The sequence below is a fragment of the Malania oleifera genome, chromosome 6, assembly GCF_029873635.1.
Source record: "Malania oleifera isolate guangnan ecotype guangnan chromosome 6, ASM2987363v1, whole genome shotgun sequence".
NCBI lineage: Eukaryota > Viridiplantae > Streptophyta > Magnoliopsida > Santalales > Ximeniaceae > Malania > Malania oleifera.
In genome coordinates, this window is record NC_080422.1 from 97,458,263 (window position 1) to 97,481,838 (window position 23,576).

Genomic DNA, 23,576 nt, shown 5'->3' on the forward strand with positions numbered 1-23,576 from the left:
TTAGTGAATGAGTTGAAGTTAAAATTTAAATAGAAAGCATGATGAATTTAAATAATGAATTCGATTCAATTTTCTCCTATATTATTTCTTTTATACATACTCAAATGTGTCAAATAATAGTTTTTGATTCGATGAAAGAAAGACTAATTTGAATTATTGAGTAAAAGCATGTAAAGAGAGCCCTAATTTTAAGGAATCTGATACAAGTCAATCTCATAATCTAAATTTAGTTAGATATTTAAAATTTGAATATCACCCAGCAACCACCATTCAAATTGAAACCGTTCAAATTAAAAAATATGCACGGTGTATTTAGAGATATTTTAAGAATTCAAAATACGTTCATATAGTAATCAAAAGCAAATAAAAAATCAATACCTCGAAGATGTTTTGTGGCATATACGAAGAATGTAAACAAAGAAGATTATCTCTCTTCGAATTTGACTTTCTTAAAATCCATCTCAACATATATATAATTAGAAGTTGCATTATTTGTCACATTTTCTGCACAAATTAATAAAAAAAAAATGCTCTAAGAATAAAAAAATTGACCAGATCAAAGTTTTTTAAAGTAAGAGCCTGGCTTTAGCCTAGTGGTTCATTGCTTGGCCTCCCTATGAGGAGGTTCAAGGTTCGATCCTTCTAATATTTGTTCCTCCCGAATTTTTGAAGAGAGGGGGATCGTATAGAGTAGGTGTAGGAGCGTGATGGGGGTGTCCTCATACATTTCCAAAAAAAAAAAAAAAAAGTAAAACATGAATTTTCAATGTGAAAACACATGAATATATTCAATGGTTTGGATTCCCTTTGTTGGAAATTAGGAAGAAGGTTGTTTGCAAGATGTTCATTCCAATTAAGTAAGTAGTCAAACAAAGAAAATTGCCAAAAAAGAAAGGCATGGATGTGAGAAAATACAAAGAAAACATTTTTCTCTCTATAGATTTTTCTTTTTCCTTAATAATCTAATAATTTCTATATTTGGAGGTGCTGCCCTCTTCTAGAAAAAAAATAAAATAATTTCTATATTAATTAAGAGTAGCGTAAATGGTTTTTAATAATTATTTTTAACTATATATATTTTAAAATATCCTAAATTTACAAGTATTTTTATAATTATAAATATTTACAAATCACACACACACACACACACACATAAGCATAAGGAGAAGATTTGTGTAAATTTTAAAACAATTTATAGTTTAACTAATTATATACATATGCAATTATGAGCTTATCTTACAGCATAACAAAAAATAGAATACAAATGAAGCTTTCCTTCACACTAAAAACTAACTCATGGGATGAAGCTTTCCTTCACACTTAATAACTGATCACCAACCCCTTCCACAACCGATGTGGGATAACCCACCAATCTCCCCCTCACACATCGAGATTTCTCTCGGCAAGACATCGGGGTCTCCCGCGGCACAGCACATCAGGGAAAATGTTGGTGAACTAGTCTTTGATATCAATGTTGTGTGGTCGGGGGTCTTCTCAACCCTAAAAGCTAGCTCATGGGGTGAAACTTTCCCTCACACAACTGATGTCAGATAACCCAACAAATACTGGAATGAATAGAATAACATAAATATAACAAATGGGGGTTGGCAAAGAAGAAAATGTGAGTACTCTTGATTTATTAAGAAATGAAACCATATATTTTAAAAAATATAGTGCATAATTAGGAATATAATTTGCATGAGATTAAGAATGCTACGAATCAATTTATCCTAATGGTACAATGGAAATATTTTGTTTTCTATTTTGAATATTAGTTACATAGTTGTTACTATACAACACAATTTGAATCTTAAGATTCATGTCAATTCCATATCAAATTGATTGGATACATATATTAGAATTAAAAAAAATAAATTATAATAATTCGATCGTTTTTGAATCTGTGATTCTCCCAAAATCTAACAAATCAATTTGAATTGATTGGTTCACACCATTTTGAAATTATCATATTTGAAACTCTGATAATTTTAAAATCCAAAAAATGACCTTCTATTCCTCTCTACGTTGGTTATAAAAGAGAAGAGATATCTTAATATCTTTTGATGCCTTGTTTTGCAACAGAGAAGAAGGGGCCAAATACTGGTTGGCGAAGGTGTAGATAAGATTCAAAGGTTAGTTTTTTTAAGTAATTAGTTTAATTATTTATTGGTTTTATTTAAGTTATGAGTTTTGGCTTTTTAATTAGCTAAATATTCGCTCATGATGTATGAATTTTTTTTTAAAAAAATTGTTAAGCATCAAACGTCCATCTTTAAAATTATTTTTTCTTGATTTCTTCCCTTAAACAGCAAATGTTTCCGTGTTTTATTAATTTTTCTTCACTTCTTTTCTTACTTTTTATTATGAAAATTTAAAATAATTTAACTATTTTGTTTATTGTATGTGTATAGCATATTTTATTTAGGATCGATTTTGGAAAATTGTTCTGAATCTTACAATTTAGTTTGATTCAATGGTCAATTCCCGATTCTCAAAATTGAATTTTCGATTCATGATTTGAGCCTCCATTTAACAACTATGATAAGTTATATTAAAAGTAAAGAAAAATGATTTTCAATTTTCCAAATATTTATATAAAATCTAATGAGTTTAGGCTATACACATGGTTTTTAATATTCCAAGGAGAGCCACCCGTTTGATTGCACGACAATGGGGAGTCTCAGACGCAGCCTACCACGGCCTTGTCTGCAATAGGTTGGTTTGGGCATTTAGCCGAACAGATGGTGTGCGTTGCCGAATTCATGCTATGAATGGGATACGTAGAGATGCACAGATTAGATCAAACTACAAAAGAGGAAGACCAAACGAGAAGAAGATTAACATGTAAAACTGCCTAACCACAATACACAAACGACATGCTGATTAGGTAGCAGCGTAGGGGCCAAAGCGAAATCAATAAATCTAAGAGCAAAAAGAAATAGCACACATTACATTTTGTCATGAAAATGAAATTAGATATGAAAACTAGGGAGCAAAAACAAAAAATCAAAATCAAAAGCCAACAATTTGTTTAGTTAGTATTTATGAAATCTATAGCAAATTTAAATTTTGAATGAACAAATGCTCATTTTTGTTTTTAAATCAAATAACATATAATATAATATGGAAATATAAATGAAAAATTATAATAAAAAAGAAATAATTAGAATTATTTTCCTTAACTGGCTACTATTTTTAAAATCCATTGTTTAATGCTACAAGAACAATCTTACCTTACATGACGAAAATTTGTAAAAATATTTTTAAGATGACTTTTAATTTTTTTTTAAAAAATTTATGAATATTTGTATTTTTAATTGTATTTTAAATTCACAGGGTCATTTCATTTTAGTTTTAATAAAAATTATGTATCAAATAAATGGTTTAATCCATAAAAATTATTTTTGAATATTAAAAGTATTTTGATAATGTGTTGCTAAAAGAATTGAAACCACAAGATCTGATTTTTAGTTTTGCGAAAAATAGCTAAAACTCAAAAGCAAAAACAAAAAACTAGCAATACAAACAAATGCTTCATCATAATTTATTTCTTATTCACTGTACAAAAATCAAAATAGAAAATGAAAATAAGAAATGATACTAAATAAACTCTTAATTAACAAAGACTTTCATTCCAAAAAAATAAAAAAGTCATTAACATAAAACTATGGTTTTGGGACAACCTCCGACAATGTAAAAATGTACCTAATATACAAAAATCATGAGAAAATAGCCGACAAATGGAATAACTAACACAAGAAAAACCCCATGAAACAAACTACACTCCCCAAGCTCACGTGGGTTCAAACAAACCTACCACATGTCTGAGTAAGAAATAGTCAAACTCAATCTTCATTAGGTTTATAAATTTGTGATTAGAATTAAACAATACTTTCAACCGTAAATAAACCAAATAAATCAAATAGTCCAGTTTCAAGATAATGTCGTCACATTAAGTAATCATTCAAAATATTTGTATTTATTTATTTATATTTTCTATATATTTTTTGAATCCATTCTAGTATGTCATGATCGACCACAAAACTCCATCCCTTAAATATTATTAGGATAACAATATTACATTAATAGTAAGTGATAAAGGGTGAACAGGTAGGAATTTGACAACACCTTTGTCTGCCCCATAGAGCTAGGACCTTGAGGTGAACCCAACATAATCCTTGCATGATATTTACGTTACCTCAAAAATAGAAATTGGTTTAACGGTTACCATAGTGGATACAATGATTTGGGGAATAAGGTGCAATCAACTCCTAACAATTTCCCCAAATTACCACCTAATTCGAATAGGATCTTAAAATTTACAATGGAGTAGAGATATTTCTCAATAGAGGTAAAGGAATAACTCCAAATGAGGCAAGTCTAATTACCATATACCCTAATCACTGCGCAGTATAACTCCATCTTTGATGACCATTGAAAAAATTTTAAAGTAGGGCACAAAACATAGAGGAATAATTAATGTTGGTGGGTCTTACCAAAAACTGCACCAATAATAAGTATTTCATAAAGGCTCAATGGCAAGCATTCATAAATGTGAAAGTCTACTAAACAAGGAGTGTAACGTCCCGATTTTCTACCATTTTTTTCCATCTGTATATATTTATAAAATAAACATGCTTTGATACAAAAATAATACTGTCATCATGACAACTCTGATACCATACTGTAATAACCAGTGTAAAATTCTATACTTAATTCCTGTAGCAAATGCACTATAGTAACCTGTGTTGCCTAAAGTGGCACCAGGTACAACAGTACTCAAACAGTCACAAAACTCAGCAGAAGCATCTGTATACATACACATCCAATAGTAATACCAGAGTCCTATTCATCACCATAACTATACATAATTTCCCAAAGTCTGCCCATCCATAGACATTTCAAAAATACATAATATTTTCCTATACAACACGGTGTCTCACTGTTACTTATTTTGAACAGTATTCTTAATCTCTGCTCTGAAGAACTCTAGGCCTGTCTACATGGGTTTCCTGAAATGATGAAATTATAAGAGTGAGACACCTCTCAATAAGACATAATAGATTATTATTAGTGTGTGACAACATAAGTTTTAATGTTTCAATTACACTTTCACAGTCTATCTTTCTTACTTTATGAGCTCATATAGAACTCTATACATGCCCATAAAAATACTTTTTATATTACATACCTTTCTTTCAAAGCATGCTATGAGTAAAATAGTATCTCAAATCATACTCTATATAAAATAAGAATCTCAATGCATACTCTGTATAATATAAGCATCTCTATACAAGTAAATGCGCATATATGTATGGAAGAACTGCCCTAAATGGATAATACTGTAGTGCCATGAATTAACCCCACATGATCCAGGTTATGCGGCCCGAAGGCTGGACCTAACCATGGTTGGCCTACCAGAATAGATCAACTATGTCTATATCCATAACTATATCTGTAACTATGAGTATGATTCGCCTACCCAACTGGTCCGGACTCTGGGGTAACTCTACACTTCAATGGCAGAATCGACTATGCCACCAACACCCTATCAAAGAAGTGTGGCTGCACTGACAATTATGGGGCTACGGTACCATGCCTAGCTATGGTCCATTAGGGTTCTTAAATCATATAATGTGATTTCCAAAACAATAACATAACATGATTTCACATACACATTTCTGCATAAACCTGTTATATTGTAAAATTGTACTTCAAATCACCGTAATACTGTAATTCTGTATAAAATACTATACTACAGTTTCATAAGGAACGTTCTATCTCTGTATAAAATATCTGTATTGTAGTTCCACTCAGGGAATGCTATAGTTCCATAACGAACGTTGTAGTTCCGCTTAGGGAACGTCGTAGTTCCATAAGGAACATTGTAGTTCCACTTAGGGAATGATGTATCTCTGTCTATATATATACTTTTTCATATACTGTTAAAGTTATTTATGCATAATATTCAGCTCATGCCACACATTTTCTCTGATAATCTGTACTTTAATATGCTGTTGAAAATATTGATATAATTATCTTTGGAGTTTTACTCAACCCAACCCAACTTACACAAAGTGTATGTTATTTCAAAACTCTCATCTCATATATTTGTGTACCTAGGAAAACTCAGATATCATTTCTGAAATAAAATACTATAATTTTAGCACTTAACTTTGTAAAAACGCTTGATATAATCTATTCTTCTTACTTGATTTTTAGAGAAATACCTATAGGGATCCTAAAGCAGTGTCTGCGACGTTCGCACAAATCTCTATATTCATATATTTTAGCTTAATAAGCTAAATTCCGAAATAATTACTATCCTAATATCCTTAGGCTCATACGCTCCCATTAATTGGTTAAATTATAAAAAAAAAAAACGCGAGTATGATTCACTTCCCATATTTAAATTTAATTTCTAACATATTTAAAAACACCAATATGATCAAATCCCCGCAGTTTAATCTAATTCCAAAATATTCCCAAAAAATCTAATTTAATCAAATCCTTGCAGTTTAACTTAATTCCAAAATATTCCCAGAAATCTAATTTAATCAAATATTATAATTAAATAAATAAACCATAATTTTCATACCCATAAAATTACTTAGAAATTCATATACAATATTTCAATAATTATATACCATGATTTAACCGGGTGAATTTATAAAATAATTGACATAATTTGTACTCCTCACCTTAACCTTAGACTGGTGCCTAGGATTCGACTTACAGATGGATAAATAATCTAGAGAGAGAGAGAGAGAGAGAGAGAGGGAGAGGAGGGACGGAGGAGAGAGAGCACAGGGAGGCGCTGGGGGTTCTTTCTGGAAATGGGAAATCAATTTGAATTGCCTGAAGCTTCTTAGGTTATTTTAATTTTATATATAACTTTAGCTTTAACTTTAACTTTAAGTTATATATAACTTATTATATAATATTATATTATTCAATTAATTAATAAATTTTGATTTTAGATTTAAATTTAAATTTTATTTATTTATTAATTTATTTTTATTTTTTTTCCTATGATCATAACCCTGATAAAGTATAACTATTTTTGAGGTCGTTACAAGGAGGGAAACCCCTGGCTTCTTCTTTTATTTATTTAATTTTCCTTTCATTAGCTAGTAAAGTACCTAGCTTACAACCTTTGAGGCCTAAAGTACCTAAATAAATTTGCCTAATTTGTCAAAACCCCTAACTTGTTCTTTTTATTTATTTAGTTTTCCTTTCATTAGCTAGTGAGCTTTGAGCCGTATGCTAGTTTATGATGATAGAGGGGAACTATAGGTTATTCTTTTATTTATTTAGTTTTCCTTTCATTAGCTAGTAAGCTTTGAACCGTATGCTAGTTTATGATGATAGAGGGGAACCAAGGCAATTTCAACGTATTAGAAGATTGTGATGAAACTCCTAATTAAATGTCATTGCTACCCATTATAAGACTCTTTTATGTTGTTTCACCACGTTAATGTCATGACATATTCTCCTTCAACTTTTTTGTTTTGTTCTTTATGCGCTTAAACAACCGGACTACACTTAGGAAACTGTAAGTTCTTCTTATTTCTACCTTAAGATTACAAGTATCACATCTTTGGCATTGTCTAGCTAACTCCTCTAGTGTAGTTACTAGACCAATTTCCTTCTTTGCAATCTAGTAATAATATTCCCTCTCACCTCGCTTTATGGGTTGATTTTCACTTTTCATTACTTTGGGTTAATTAGTTAACGCAACCAATTCACAACGTAATTAATTCAATAATAATTAACACAATTACAACTATTTCACATAACCTACATACAATTCAATTAACTGAATAACAAATACATGATACTTGATAAATTATGAATAAAAAAATATAAATATAGCTAATTATACATGAATAGACATACTTAAACAATCATGCATAAAAGGAACACAACAACAACAAAAAAAAAAAGATCAGTTAGCTTCTATTTGCTCTTAACTCTTTTTTAACTAAATTAACTTTCTATTTAGTCCATTGGTTGCTTGACTTAACGAATGTAAAAACTCGGGTAGCATCATCTTCCCTTACATACGATATACTTAGGGTCTTCAGACATTTACATTGCCATAAAATTATATGGTAGGCAATAGGCCATTTATACAACCTTGTATTTTGGTTGGAGAAAGCATTTAAGGGTAGCCATTGTGTTGGGAATTAACAACAAATTCCCGAAACCTGTGAGAAACAAAATAGATAAAGAATACACGCCAAAGAAAAAAAATCAATCACACGAACAAGATAGTATTTATGTGGTTCGGAAATTTTGCCTACGTCCATGGAGTTGTAGGGATTTCACTATTATCAAGAAGAAAAAATACAGACAGTGCGGCAATACAATACTCTCTCTCTCTCGCTCTCTTGCGAAGTGTGATTGCTTGACCTAATTACCAAAAAATAATCATTTTATATGTTGCGCACAAGGTTCCGAATGGGTTATAAAACGGGCCCAAAAATTTTACGGCCCAATCCTTCGCTCCATAGACTAAACTTTAAGATATAAATATCTCATTAAAGAAAAGTCAGATTATCATCCAGATCAAATGCAACTAGACTTTACAAAGACCCAACACATTGTTTCTTCAACATATTGAAGCATCTTTCTATAATTCATGATGTTTTTTGTTTGCTACTTGATATTGAAATATTTTCATATTTTCTTGTTTACTTCGACAAAACTAGTTTGTTAGGAGGCAATGTGTGTCCCTATATGGTGATGAAAAACCTTGACCATTTGTATAGTGTTGACATCATCATACAGTATAATAGCCTAAATCAACAAAATTAAGCTTTATTACTTTTAAGAAATTACTAAAATATTTAGCAAATGTAACCAAGGGATCATTTGGAACCACTTAAGAAAAATACTTTTCTAGAAAAAAGTATTTATCTAAAAGTAGTCAGTGATTATTTATTATAAGTAATTTTTTAGATAAGTACTTTTTTCAGAGAAATGTTTTTTTTTTTTTTTAGAAAATACTTCATTAAAAAATTAGTTTAAAAAATTTATTTTTTTAAATAAATACTTATTAAAGTATAAACCAAACAATACTTATTGACATAAATGCTTTAAAAAAATATTTTTTTTTTGAAAAAGTACTTGTTTTTAAGATGTTCCAAATGAAGGTTGAACAACGGACTAGAACATTTAAGTCATTAAGGTATCAGATAAAATCTTGAAATAATCTTAGTTGGTTGTTGAACCTCTCAACCAAGTCAAATATAATGAACTTAAGATCACATTTACATGTGCTCGTAATACATGCAAATCCATAAATACCCTAGTTAAATGATTCTAGACAGTAATAAATAAGTAAAAAACATTACAATTTTTTTTAAATACGCAATAACAATATGGTGATAGTATGTAAATAAATAGGTGCTATAAGCCATCTTTACCTCTCATTAGTGTAGTTCTTAAAACAAGAGTTTCCTAGGAGAACGACATCCATGGTTTGTATTGGAGGTCTTAATTAGAGTTAGATCCTAGGGAGGAGTAAGAGGGTATGGAATTGTAGATGGAAGTGTAGCTGAGGCCTAGTCTAGACTTCCATTTGACCAAAAAAAATAAAAACAAAAATTCTTGGAGTTGGAACCGCAATCTGTTTTAAAAATGAAGAACTACATTCAACACTCTATTGATATAATTACTTATTGTTTTTATCTGACTAACATAGGCTAATTTGTTTGTTTGAGTTTTTGTATATTGGGCTAATAATTTTGGGAAAAAACTAGCACTTGCTCTCCTATAGCCACATTTCTATCATATACAACTCCAACAAAGGAATGTAGTAGGTTAACATAGTAAAGACGTCTCTATTTGCACGAATGATGAAATGTTAACATAGTCAAAGTTGACATTAAGAGCCCAGTCATATATTATTGAATTGTCTATTAGTATCACCATATAAAATTTTGAGACATATGTTATGGCAGGCCAAAATTTGATCATTGTAAAAAGGAGTCATGTTAGAATGCTCCATCTCATGCATGATGAGATGCCAATACAATAAGACAAGGGAAAGTTATAAGAGAAAAATTAAACTTGAATTTTTCATTCTATACACACCTCTAAGTATAATTAATTTATTGAACCAATAGCACAAAACTATTTGCCCTTTCCAAAAAAAAAAAAAAAAAGTGTTTTTAGATAGCTTTAATCTCATAAATCATGTGGTGGACTAATGGTGCTAGTATTAAACTAAATATTAACAAAATTCATGTGAAAGAGATTTTACTATTTTAGATTTCAACATGTAATTGAAGTTTTAGTAATTTTAAAAGTAGAATGGTGGCTTTAGTATTTAACTTAATTGCATTAGCTCCAATTCTATAATTTACTCTTGGTCTTTATGCATAATTTGTTTTATTGTCTACCCACAGACAAGCATCTTCAATTATATTCAAACTCATGTTGGAAGAGCCATTAATTCAAAAAAAGTAAAATATTTTAAATCGAGAAAAATGTAAGGTCTACCATTGGGTAAAAAATATATTTATTTATTTATTTTTTTAAATTACAAAACTATCACATTGTTTTTCATTTTTTAAACAACCGTATAACAAACTTGAAAAATATCATTTAATTATTGATAGATTCTCCTATATAGATGTTAAAAAATATGAAATAAGGTGATATTTTCATACTTTGAAAAATAAAAGATACAAATAAAAAATATTTTTCCGATGCTGTTATTTTGCTTATTCTTAAATCTGGAAAATTGTTTTACCTTGTGATCCAATGAGATTACCCGGAAAAAAAAAGAGAAAACGAACCAACAGACGTGCGTGCTCTTTCTTTACTTATATTTCATTTGAAGTTTATCATATCTAAACTATATAATAGGAGGCAGCTCCTCTCTCGTGCCTCTTAAAACTCATATGCTAAAACTCATATGCGATTCTTTTAGCAAATAAATCTCGACAAATCCCTGTGTATTGATTTTATGGACTGAAAATTAAAATATTTTTGTCTTTCGATGCCTTTTATGTGTTGGGTCATAAAAGGAAAGAATGAACACTAAAAACTTACATTTAAATCTCTATATATTCAAACTTCAAGAGATTAATTTTCATTTGATCCCTTGAGAAGGGACAAATCAGTGGGGAATCTGAATTCTCCATTCCCCTGATTTCCTACTCATCTTAAAATAGTATTCCCTGGATTTTAATTCTCATCGTCATCTTTCATTTTCCATTTCCTTCACAAGCTCTGCATGTAACTTCACTGACAACCATTGCCAACTGGTTTTAGATCTTTAATTATGAGACATCCCAATATTTGCTCATACCATTTCTTCTCCTCTTTTTTGGGTAACATCATTTGGTGTCAGTGCTTTGCACATTAGATCACAGTCCCCATTGGGTGGATCACAGGGTCATAGGAGAGGCGACATCAAAGACTTTCCTCAGATCCAACGGTGAGGAAATGGGCTGTGACCCCAAATGGTCAAGTCACGTGACGATAACCCTTTGATTCGCCATCGCCAGAGCATTTGCAAGTGTGCGTTAGATGCCCATGGGAGGAAGCGGCTCGGCCACCCACTACATGGTAGTTCCCGATGCTATCGTGCGCACGTAGGCACCCTGTGCACTGTCCGTCCCACCTCACACACCACCGAGTCGCCGACTGTCTTCCTCTTATAGACCCCCTCTTGCCCAAAACTCCCTATTGATTGCAATCCGACCTTGTTGAACTTTCATCCGCAATCCTCGATCTTAGAGGTAGAGGATTTGGTGCTCTGATTCCCCCAACATCGTTTTCTTTCCCCGTGAGCTATGTGGTTGATGGAAAATAACTGGTTTTGATTTCTTTCTTCCTTGTTCTTGAGGTTTTTTCAAGAACTACTGGGGAAATTCTTTTGCGCCTGATTCTCTGTCATTTGATGTTTTTGTTAGTATAGATGCATTATTGCGCGTGATTTTACAAATGGGTATTGGTTTTCTTTTGAGAGTTCTGTGTATTTTTGTGTCTGATGAATTTGCATAGCTTTGAGGATGATAATCCATCGATGAAAGGCCCAAACACTGTATGCTCGATCTATATTAGTCTCAAATTTGATCATAAGTTGTTTAACACGCGCAAGATTTGAGCTTTAGGTTCTGCTTTTGTTTTGGGAGGATTTGCAGAAATTGACTTAACATATGCTTTTCAGTTTTCATGTGTGGATTTTTTTTTTCACCTTCTGATGATATTGAAATTATGGGACATTAATGGATTGGTCAGTTGAAAACTAGATATGGTTTTGGCTTATGATAATGAAATTATGGGACATTAATGGATTGGTCAATTGAAAACTAGATATGGTTTTGGCTTATGATAATTTATGAATAATGCATAAATGTATTTAGACAATCTAATTTTGTAAGATTTGGTAAAGACTTTTTAGAGTTTTAAAATGACTTGAGTTTGAAATGTAATTCGAATGGGAGGAAAGTGTCTTGTGAACTGTACGTCCCCCACCCATGAGCAAAATGTTGCTAAGGATTTTTTCATCTTGTGTCATGTAAATTTTCTGCTGTATGTGAATTGGATATGAGGTGCAATCTCATTGCAATAGCTCATCTGCAGAAATGTCCCTACCATTTAGTGGATTTGGAACAGACTTCCTATGTAACGAGGTGATCATCTACAGGGAAACTAATGTAACATGCTAGATTATCTTGTAAATTTGGTTATGAAATTTGCTTGAGCTTCTGATTGCTTTGTCTGTGTTTTCTGTAAATGAGAATTCACACTTTAGATGATCAAGTTTATCACGTAACTGATTGTGGTTTGACTACTGTATTACATCAAAGTTCAATTATAACTGAGAATAGAGTCACTTTTTCTGGGATAAATTTTACAATCAAACGAAGTTTCAGTTTTACTAGCTTCAATGAGATTGTTTGTTTGCTGCTTCACTTAGTTCTCTTTATTTATTATTAGGTAAATTCAAAGTTGGCATTTTGGGTTGGTGGTGAAACGTTGAGGCTTTATTTTGCATGGGAAGAGAATGCCAGATTTGCGAAGTGGAGTTCGCCGATCAAAGAGGGTCAATAATGCACAGGAGAATGCTGCTGTTTTAGTCCCAACTGCTCGGCGTGCTGCGGGAAGGGGTAATGGCTCCAAGGCTCCAATAGTAAAAACACCTCCAAGTAATCCTGTTAATCCGGTGGATCTACATCCAAGGCCAAGGCCAGTTGGTAGAGGTAGAGGGGCTAGAGCAATGAATCAAGATAAGAATGCTGAGTTTCTTGGTGCTGGGTTTGGTGGGCAAGGGCGCACAGGCTTGGACTTAGCTGCAGGAGAGGCCATTCATAATCGCAATGAGTTGGTTGCAGAGAAAGGTGCTGAAAAAATTGCTGCTGTTGAGGAGGAAGGCAGCACGGGTCCACTTCCTGAGAGGGTACTAATTTCTATGGCCATTCTTCCTATTACATACATCTGTTTGTATATAAATTTTTCCATCCCTGTTTAATATATACTTTCTTGGCAATGATTTTTCTTTTCCCCATTTTTAGATGAGCTGATATATATTGCTAAAGTTGTACTATCTATTCTTTGTGCAGTCTGTATGATGGTCATGTATGCGAGCATGAGGTGCAAGCAATATCTTTTTTTCCCCATTGAACAGGGTGTTTATGCAATTTATAGAATCAGTTGGTATATGCCTGTTAGCCTCCATTTAGATGGGATGTGCAAAAAAATAAATATATAAATAAATAAACAAACACGAGCAACAGTAACAGAAGCAGAAGGATAAAGCTTAAAAGTAAAAGGAAGAAATTGAAGTTTCTTATGTATTTAGCTGAAGATATAAATTTCTTGATCTTCTCCCCAAAGGCATTGACTAGAGAAGGGTACAAGTCTTGGTTTTGAAGTCTTAAGATCAGCCACTTTATGCAAAAAATGTCAGAGGATGTTACTTTTATCCAAAATTTTCCTCCTGCAGCCCAAAATGGGTGGGACTTTGCTGGGTATTAGGCTTTCTGTTAAACCTTCTAGTCTTCCGCATAAGCAGAAATTTTGTCAAAGCTCATGGAATTCTGTAGAGTTCTGTTAGTAGAGTCTCCAATTCTGTTAGTAGAGTCTCTAATGTAAATATTTAAGCTTCAAGTTGAATTCTGGTCGTTTATATAGTGAACTTGTATGTCCTGAGGTTTAACCTCTTGTATGCACCCAATAATAACATTGCTTTTCTTTGGCTGGTTCGATGGCTACTCCTCTTTTTTGAGAAGGTCTGCTGGTCTAGGTCTATGAAATATCCAACCAAGCCATGTGAAATTTTCAGTTGTGAAATTAGCTCAATTGAACGGGCATACTTTCTGCTTGTTAATGACTCTAAAGATGAATAGTTGAACTTTGCATCTGTATGTTTTTGTATGAAGCTGACTTGGATGCTCTCCAGAGAATTCGAATCATGCGATAGTGTGATTAATGATGTTTTTAAACTTTTAATTTTAAAAATTTGAAGGTTTTGTAAGCTTAAATCTCTTAAAGTTATCTATTATAAACTGCTTCCATTTCCTGTATGTCATGCATGTAATCATCCCTTCAAACTCTGAAGTATTATTTTGTGTTCTATTATTCTTTTTCAGGTACAGCTTGGCAATTCACCGCTCTACAAGTTAGATAGAAAGCTGGGCAAAGGGGGGTTTGGGCAAGTTTATGTTGGAAGAAGGGTGACTGGTGGCGTAGGATGCACTGGCCCAGATGCTTTTGAGGTTTTTCTTTTGTCTTTTTGCCCTGCTATACATGTTCGCACAGGCTCAGTAAGTATTTGATTTTGTTGCTAAAAGTGGTGTTTTATTTTCTGGTTGTAGGTTGCTTTGAAGTTTGAGCATCGAAATAGTAAAGGGTGCAGTTATGGTCCTCCTTTTGAGTGGCAAGTTTACAGGTAGGCAAAAATATATTCTTATGGTTAATTGATCTTCTACTTTCTTATTACCATTCATTAAACCCTGATGATTCCTGGTGTTTTAAATAATTTGGTTGCTTCTTGAAGCACTCTTAATGGTTGCTATGGGCTTCCCTTGGTCCATTATAAAGGTCGACAAGGAGATTACTATGTACTTGTGAGTTTCCCTATCATAATATTGTTTTATGCTTCTATGCTTCTAAATTGTTTTTGCTTATGGTCATTCATGAGTAATTGTTCCTTATCATATTGCTTCACTGCACTGGGTTCTCTAAAATCCAGGTCATGGACATGCTGGGCCCTAGTCTATGGGATGTTTGGAACTCTAACAATCAGATGTATGAAAATAATAGTTTCACTTAAAGTTTTGAGGGTGTTTTTGTGTCTAAGACCTTGTCATTATTTTTTCATTGTTTCTGTTCCTTTCACAGGCTGTCAGAAGAGATGGTTGCTTGTATAGCAATGGAGGCAATATCAATATTAGAGCAGCTTCATTTTAGAGGGTACTTCTGTTTTGTTACTACCCTTCTTTTTTCTTTTTTTTTTTTTCAATTTTTAAAATAAACTGCAAGTATATTTACAATTGGTTTCTTCCCCTAGTTTTGTGCATGGAGACGTAAAACCAGAGAACTTTTTGCTTGGTCAACCCGGAACAGTGAATGAGAAGAAGTTGTTTTTGGTTGATCTTGGTTTAGGTATATAGTTTTCCTTATATTTCAAGAACAGTTGATTTCTGAACATCTTACCTACTTATGAATGTTATCAAAATGTAAGAAGATCTTTTAATTGGTTCTAGTTTAATTTTGTCTACTGCAGCTTCGAGGTGGAGGGATGCATCTTCTGGTCGTCATGTTGACTATGACCAAAAGCCTGATGTTTTCAGGTGATTACATCTCTGATTGAGCTGGTTTTTGGGATAGTTGATCCATGGAGCTGGTTATAATCAGTGGTTTGAAAACTGGACACAACCGGCCGGTTGAATTGGATAAACCTGGAACAGGTTTCCTATCTGGCCCAGATCTTATCGGTTTCTATAGCAGTCAATTCCAGTCATATCTGGAAAAAACTGGACAAACCGGATGAACCAGCCAAACATATAGAGCTGGAGTCAAATGTTCAGAGGTTTTTTTTTTCCTCAGATCAAGATTGATCGGCTAAAAATTTTACTAATCATTTTGTTGTGTGTTGTGTGTGTGTGTGTGTGAGAGAGAGAGAGAGAGAGAGGTTGCAAAGATCAGACAAAATATATGCTTTAAGTAGACCTCTTCCTCTGTGTGACTGTTTACCGATTTTTGTTGCAACTTGTGTTTGTGGGTTGAGACATTTTGTGATTTCTGTTTTTCACTTTTCAACCATTCCTGTGGAGAGATAGAGAGAGAGAGGAATCTCAAAGATGACTAATGAGAAGGGAAGGGGGAAGGAAATTAAGTGGAGTGGGATCTGCAGCCTTGCACACCACCAGAGACCAAGACTAGAAAATATAAACATTATTATATGATATAAATAATATATTATCGGGTTTTAAAAGTGATAGTTATTGAAAGATCAGTGCTTTGACCCCAATGGTTAATAGCCAATAGACCCAATACCAAAGCAGGGTAAAATTTTAAATTAAGTTTGTGGAACTGGATCGGTTGAACTGGTCGAAGTGGGAACTGGATAGCTGCCTGGTTCACTTGCTGGTCTGGGTTTAAAAACTTCGGTTATAATGAAATCTTTCATCGTTTCTGCCTAGATTACTGATTTACTGGGAGATAAACTGGATTCTATAATTCTCCAATGAGGAATTTGTCTTCTTTTGTTGTGTGGTTGCCTTATGTTAAACTAGCTGCATTGACACCTTTATCTTATTTGAAGGACGTCCAGTATTTAGTAATTGCCTTGAATCTTAGTTTCCATCTATATAAAAACTGTTAATGGTTGTACCTTGAAACATATGTGGTATTTATGCTTTTTCAGGGGAACTGTACGGTATGCTAGCGTACATGCTCATTTGGGTAGAACAGGAAGCCGAAGGGATGATCTTGAGTCATTAGCTTACACTCTAATATTTCTCCTGAGAGGAAAGCTTCCTTGGCAAGGTTTTGTTGTAAGTTCATTTTTTTCTTCCATTTACACTGCCATTTACAACTTCAGAGCTTTGTCTCCATTATTCTTTTCTTTATTTTTAATATATTTTTCTTTGTTCGACTCTTGGACTGCAGGGAGAAAACAAAGGATTTCTTGTTTGTAAGAAGAAGATGGCAACTTCTCCTGAGATTCTTTGTGGCTTTTGTCCACCTCCGTTTCAACAATTTCTTGAGATGGTAACCAACATGAGATTTGATGAAGAACCTAAGTACTCCACGCTCATTTCTCTTTTCAACAATAGTGTAGGTTCTAATGCATTACTGCGACCAATCAGCATAGATGGAGCTCTAAAGGTTGTTGCTTGGTGATATCAGTTATACTAATGATCTTTAAACTTATTGATTTTTTTTCTGTAATCCATTTTTAAACTCTTATTCATTATGCAGGTGGGTCAGAAGAGGGGAAGGTTGATTGTTGAGGTGGATGACGAAGGCCAACCTAGGAAGAAAGTTCGAATAGGTACCACGGCTACTCAATGGATCTCAGTTTATAATTCGAGACCGGCGATGAAGCAGAGGTAAAATGATGGGAATTAATGATTATGGAATGCAAAATTGCCATAGTTCCCCCTTCCCTTCTTCTTATGTTTGGTCATTCTGTGTCATTTATAAAAAATGAACCATAATTCCTTCTTTTTATATTATATGTTGCAAATAGGCACATGTTGGAGCTTTGACATGCTCCTCCTTCCTACTATATTATTCATATTATTTTAATTCATTCTCTTGATGCAGTTCTAAAAAATATTAATTCTCTAGTTTCATGATCAATACATGAACAGAATTTAGTCGAGCAACATGAGAGAAGTTATCAAGATAATTAATACCATATGTTTGGGTCTACCCTATGATAGAGCCTTAAGCCATTTGATAGAGCTGACAAGTCCTTAGACTCCTTACCATGTGTAAAATCAACAACAGGTACCTAACTCCTTATCAAGAGGAAGATCCTCCAAGTCCCTTGTCCTTTGAGTGGTCGATGTATCCATTTCTACATCCATTGCATGCTTTCACCTAAGGTTAACAAGTGCTTTAGCACGTGAGGAAGGTATAGAAATAGACAAGGTGGAAGGGTGCATAGAACATGAGTAAAATATAAGAGGCAATATTTTAAGCAACTAATGACTCCTGAGTACATCTTCATGTACTTTTTGGGTGAGTAGTTGGTAAATTGAAGTCTGCCAGAAACAGTAGGTTGCCTTCTTTGCATGAGCAAACTACCATGAGCCACACACCACCCACAAGCGCGGCTCATAGCTAAAAGGAGAAGGAGAAGAAAACCTAAATGACCTCAAACTAGAAAAAATATCAGTTGACAAGGGAGGGAGAGAAAAGGAGAGGAAGAGAAGGGCTGTAACTATGTCGATTAATTGGATTCAAACTTCAGAGAACTGATACCACATTGTAAATCTGAAATGAATTGAAGATTCAACGAAGAAAATACAGCATTTATGGCTAGTGATAGAGAAGAAGAGAAGAGAAGTGAAGAAAGGGAGAAGTCCCTAGTAGGTAGTTTGCTGGAGCATACATACGGCTCCTTAGTTGTTTGTGTATTGGAAAGAATTAATCTACATGCTTGATTGGTCTTGACAAAATCAACTTGCTTTGGTAGGAAGTACTCGTTCATTTGCAAATTCACATTACTCTTCAGGTGAGGATGAGCAATCTGATAACTAAGAATTCTTTTAGTTATTGTTGCTGAAAGGAAAAATGGTTTCCGACATCAGTTATATATGCGTATCTTATTTTCCATTTTTTTTGTTGGGTTTGAGGGGGAGGGTTTGGAGTCTATCTCATCCTATGCCTTTTACCACAGGCTGGCATATGCACATGCTTAGCCAATATCAGTGGTTTGATGATCCTTGTGACAACAGAACTGTAACTCCTAAATGGCACAGTGTGACTGCTCTTGGAGGGAAAGTGTAGTTATAACTGTTATCTCTTGAGTTTTTTTGCTAATATTATGGTTTGTGGTGAAATGAGATCTAAAGATGGATGAGCAGTATAATTCTAAATTTCTAATGGTAGTGAGGTAGGAATGGCACTTGTAGAACATCAGATAAGGGGAAGGATGGCTAACATGGTTTGTGTATTTGCAACATAGAGATAGTGCACTAGTGAAAGGGGTGATTAATTTGATGTTGTGTAGGCTGTGGAAGAGGAGGATTGACCTAGAATAATTTAGATCAACTAAGAAAGGTTTTACAACACTCCAGCTTCCAGAGGGTGTGGCCTCAATTGAGTAGAATGGCCAAAAAGGATTTATACAGCCAATTCCACATAGTGAGACTTCAGAATTAAGCATTGTTGCTGTCATTCTTGTTGTTTTAGTGCTTATTGTTTTTGCTTTTGTTCTCTTAATCAGTTACTTGAATTCCCCAACACAGATACCACTTCAATGTAATGGATTCAAGAGTTCACCAGCATGCGGAGAAAGGAAAAGAAGATGGCTTGTTCATTAGTTGTGTAGCTTCTGCAACAAATTTGTGGGCCATCGTTATGGATGCAGGGACAGGATTCACATCTCAGGTTTATGAGCTGTCCCCTTTTTTCCTGCACAAGGTAGGAATCTTGTTAATTTTGTCTTCAGCTTTGCTTTCTCATTCCTTAAGTGGTCCAGACCCTCAATGGTTATCTTTTCTGCTGTTCTATTCAGGACTGGATTATGGAACAGTGGGACAAAAATTATTATATCAGTTCAATTGCTGGTGCACTTAATGGCAGCGCCTTGGTGGTAATGTCCAGGGGTAAGTTACTCTTTTCAATTTTTTTCTTTAATCTGTTAGGATTTGATATGAACTCTACCATATTGTATTTCTTCAAAGAAAACTGGCATTGAGATGTCAGGTTGGTTTTAGTATCCCCCCCCCCCCCAAAAAAAAGCTAGGGGGGCTTGTAGATGTCTGCAAAGAAACCTGTTCAATTTGCATTCCAAGGAGGGTGAGAATCTGAAATTTTTAAGGGATGGCATTGTTTAGTTTTATTGAAATATGACTTTATTTGGAATAATAAGCACTAATGGTGATCTCAGAACGCAAAGATATTATTATTTCCAGAGGCATTATGGATGTCTTATTGGAGCCTGAAGTCTCTTTAAGGATTGGGATGGTTCTGTCATAACCTATAAGAGTCTTTTGATGTATTTGGTAGAAGTGCAGCATTCTAGGTGTCTAAAAGGGAACTTTGATTTGGTGAGATTTCCATTAGAGAGGAAATGCTGCAAAAAATCCCTCTCTCTATCACCTTTTTTTTTTAAATTTTAATTTTAATTTTTTTCCAGTTTCATTGAATCCATTGATATAAAGGAACCACGTAATTCCCCATGAAAGGACCTTGGTGAAGAAGATTCTTCCCTTTATATTCTCATATATGTGGGAACCATTTTCACCTCATTGTTGTGATTTGGGAAATCCCAGATGTCCTTTTTGGTTTGAAAACATGCAATAAACAAAAGCTCCACAGGGAGCAGCACAAGCAGACAAATAAGAATGGCATGAAATAGTATTGACAGAAGGCCAAACTGAAACTGCAACAGCTGCATGAAAAATGAACAGTAGCAGGGACAGAAAACTGGGGAGCTAGAGGCTAGTGACAACGTTGAAAGTCATGATTTGAGCATACTGATTTTTTTTTTTTTGGGAAAAGGGAGGGCGGTACTTCCTATCTTTATTAGAAAACCCCTCACTTATGGTGGAGGAATACCATGGTTCCAACCTTGAGACTTGGGGAAAACAAAATCAAACCCCAAGAATCTAAAATTGACTTAACCAACTTATTCAAAACCAATAAACCGATGACCAACAATCAAACAAATAAATAAGAACTAAACAACTATAAGTGGAAAACAAACAAAACTCCGGAAGATCTCAAGGAATAAACCAAGCACTCCAACCTTCACAAAACACCAGCACAAAGCATCACGAGCGCAAGGAAGGAAATCCCAACAAATCCAATCGAATCATTCCCTTGCCGTGGAAGCTCATCCTGACAATTATATGATCGAGATATACCAGATTCGCCCTGCTTGGCAAAGAAATTCGCACTTTGATTCGCTTCCCTGTAAACATGTTCCACTTTGTAATATATGCCTCTCAATGCTAACACAAGTTCTTCTCACAATTCCCATAAGTTCCAAGCCGAACACTTCCCAGAATTAATCCACTGAACCAACAAAGCAGAGTTACAGGCAATCTTCACTTGATCAAATCCAAAATCTTTGCACAGATTAATGCCTATAATAATCGCTTTCAATTCAGCCATATTATTGGTTCCATAACCCTGTAATGAGGGAAAAACTGCTTTAAATTATTCTCTTTCATCGCTTATCATGCCTCCACCACCACAGTTACCTTGGTTACCTCTACAGCTTTCATCCACATTCAACTTAAACCAACCTATCCTAGGTTTACACCATTTGACTATACGAGGAAGACGAACCCTCACATTTTTTACTTGAATATCCAAAGCACGAAAGACTGCAATATCCGTGCAAGAAGTAGGTGCACATTTAGTTAACTTGTCCAAAATAGATCTCAGCCAATATTTAATATCAAGCTACATAGTTTTCACCGAATCATGAATTGATTCCATCCTGGCACTACATCGATGAGTCAAGAGTCTCCAAATGGTGAGACTAGGTATGAGACCTACCAAAATGCCTAACTATGAGGCCCGTCTTGCTCATGTAGAAGAAGGTGCCCTAGCTTTCGCTCGCAAGTTCTTGTGAGCCTCCGCCACTGGACATCTCCGAACGGCGATTCTGAGAGAGGCAGGCGAGGAATTTGCCCTCACTTGCGTCCTTGCAAGCCTCCGTCGCCGGCCGTTTCGATTTTGGCTGTTGCTGGGAGCCTTTGCTTTCGCTCGCGACTGCTCGCAGCCTCCGTCGTTGGACGTCGCCTCCTCGTAGGCGAATCTCTGAACGGCTCATTTTCCCCTGGATTCTTCCGTCTCCGGACATCTCCGAAACGCTATTCTAAGAGAGGCAGGCGAGGAATTTGCCCTTGCTTACGTCCTTGAGAGCCTCCGTCGCCAACCGTTTCGATTTTGCTAGGAGCTTTTGCTTTCGCTCGCGACTGCTTGCAGCCTCTGTCGCCTCCTCGTAGGCGAATCTATGAACGGCTTGTCGTCCCTTGGATTCCTTCAACCCCCTATCCAACGAGCAAAGCGAATCGTGGAAGGCTCGAAGCTTCGTTTCCTCTCAAAACCGATTTTGTGGACATCTTCTTAGACCTGTTGTCGCCGGATGTCTCGTTTGTAGGCGAATCTGTGGAGATCTTCTCAGTCGTCTTTTGGTTTCATCCAACCCCTACCCAACGAGTTAAGAAATTGAACCTCCCGCTCACATCCTGCATCCCCAGCCTCCTCCTGTTGTGTGCGATTCGATAGAGTCACTGGCCGCAACCAAAGCTAGTCGCCCATCTCGCCGCCTGCCGGATCTCCAGGACTTTGAATTCCTTAATCAAGTATGTCTCTCTTCAACCATGGCACGGTCTAGGGTTTCGCTGAAGTTAGGCGCCTATGATGGCGGTGCCTGCCGGCCCTCTGGTGGATCCTCACCAGTGGGGACTCTTTCGAAAGGTGGTTCAGGACTTTTGTCGTATGCCCATGTAGTATCACGTTTTCATGCTGTTAACTCGTCGTTTTCCTCTTTCAAACTAGCCATGAGATATCTTGTTGACATAGATGGAGATATTGGATTCATTTTCTTTGAGGCTGAGATGAACAAAGTGGCGGAAGATTTCCGGTTTGCGTTAGTTTTGAAATTTTTGTGCTCTAGGCCATCCATTGACGTTATCCGTTTGAACATCATAAAGTCTTGGGGCCTTTCGGAGACCCCTTCTGTTAGTTTCATGGATGATTTTCACGTATTGGTTCAGATGAATAATGAACGAGATTTTCTTCATGGATGGTCTCGTGAAGGAAGGATTTTGGCTGAGTGTCCGTTTCGTTTTTTTCGATGGACAAAGGATTTCAATTTGAAGCAGGAACCATCCTTGGCCCCTCAATGGTTATTTCTCCCTGGTTTTCCGATGCACATGTACGGGCCTGATTGTTTGCAGATTCTAGCCACAAGGTTTGGTCGATATCTGGGAACTGATAATGCTATGCTTAGCCGAACTAGGGCTACGGGTGCGAGAATGTGCGTGGAGGTGGATTTGTTGGCAGATCAGGTGGATGCTTTCCTGATTGTTGCTCTTGCAAATCAGAAAATTTGGCAGGAAGTGAGGTACGAAAAGTAAGGATTTTATTGTGAGAAATGTCATAGACAAGGGCATTTAAAGGTGGTATGGCGAGTGGGTGAAAGGAAACAGAAAATTGGGGATAGATGTAAGGATACGAAAAATCTAGACAAGAAGTTTGGCGTGTAAAGCATTTGGATAAAAGGAAAGAAGTTCATAGAGAATTGATAGATCCATGCATTGTTGAAGAACCTTTAGAGGTGGATCATGTTCAAGAGGGTGCAATGACATCACAAATTTTGCCAGTATTTGAGACAGTTACGCAAAGTGAGATGG

The 23,576-nt window shown here is 34.9% G+C and overlaps 1 protein-coding gene across 2 annotated transcripts in view; it reads left to right on the forward strand.

Annotated features, from left to right (window-relative positions):
• The first annotated feature begins 11,062 nt into the window (after positions 1-11,062).
• Positions 11,063-23,576, forward strand: part of LOC131158121 (casein kinase 1-like protein HD16) — a 28,689-nt gene continuing 16,175 nt past the window's right edge. Inside the window, exons 1-14 of one of the 2 annotated variants that reach the window (XM_058112743.1) lie at positions 11,063-11,583; positions 12,961-13,420; positions 14,613-14,738; positions 14,838-14,911; positions 15,020-15,089; positions 15,215-15,270; positions 15,364-15,435; positions 15,533-15,627; positions 15,749-15,815; positions 16,892-17,021; positions 17,137-17,355; positions 17,449-17,579; positions 19,449-19,623; positions 19,718-19,808. In XM_058112743.1, the coding sequence (XP_057968726.1) occupies positions 13,028-13,420; positions 14,613-14,738; positions 14,838-14,911; positions 15,020-15,089; positions 15,215-15,270; positions 15,364-15,435; positions 15,533-15,627; positions 15,749-15,815; positions 16,892-17,021; positions 17,137-17,355; positions 17,449-17,579; positions 19,449-19,623; positions 19,718-19,808 (1,699 nt within the window). In that variant the 5' untranslated portion in view covers positions 11,063-11,583; positions 12,961-13,027. Of the gene's footprint in view, positions 11,757-12,960; positions 13,421-14,612; positions 14,739-14,837; positions 14,912-15,019; positions 15,090-15,214; positions 15,271-15,363; positions 15,436-15,532; positions 15,628-15,748; positions 15,816-16,891; positions 17,022-17,136; positions 17,356-17,448; positions 17,580-19,448; positions 19,624-19,717; positions 19,809-23,576 lie in introns of both variants that reach the window. The other variant, XM_058112744.1, reaches the window with a different exon arrangement.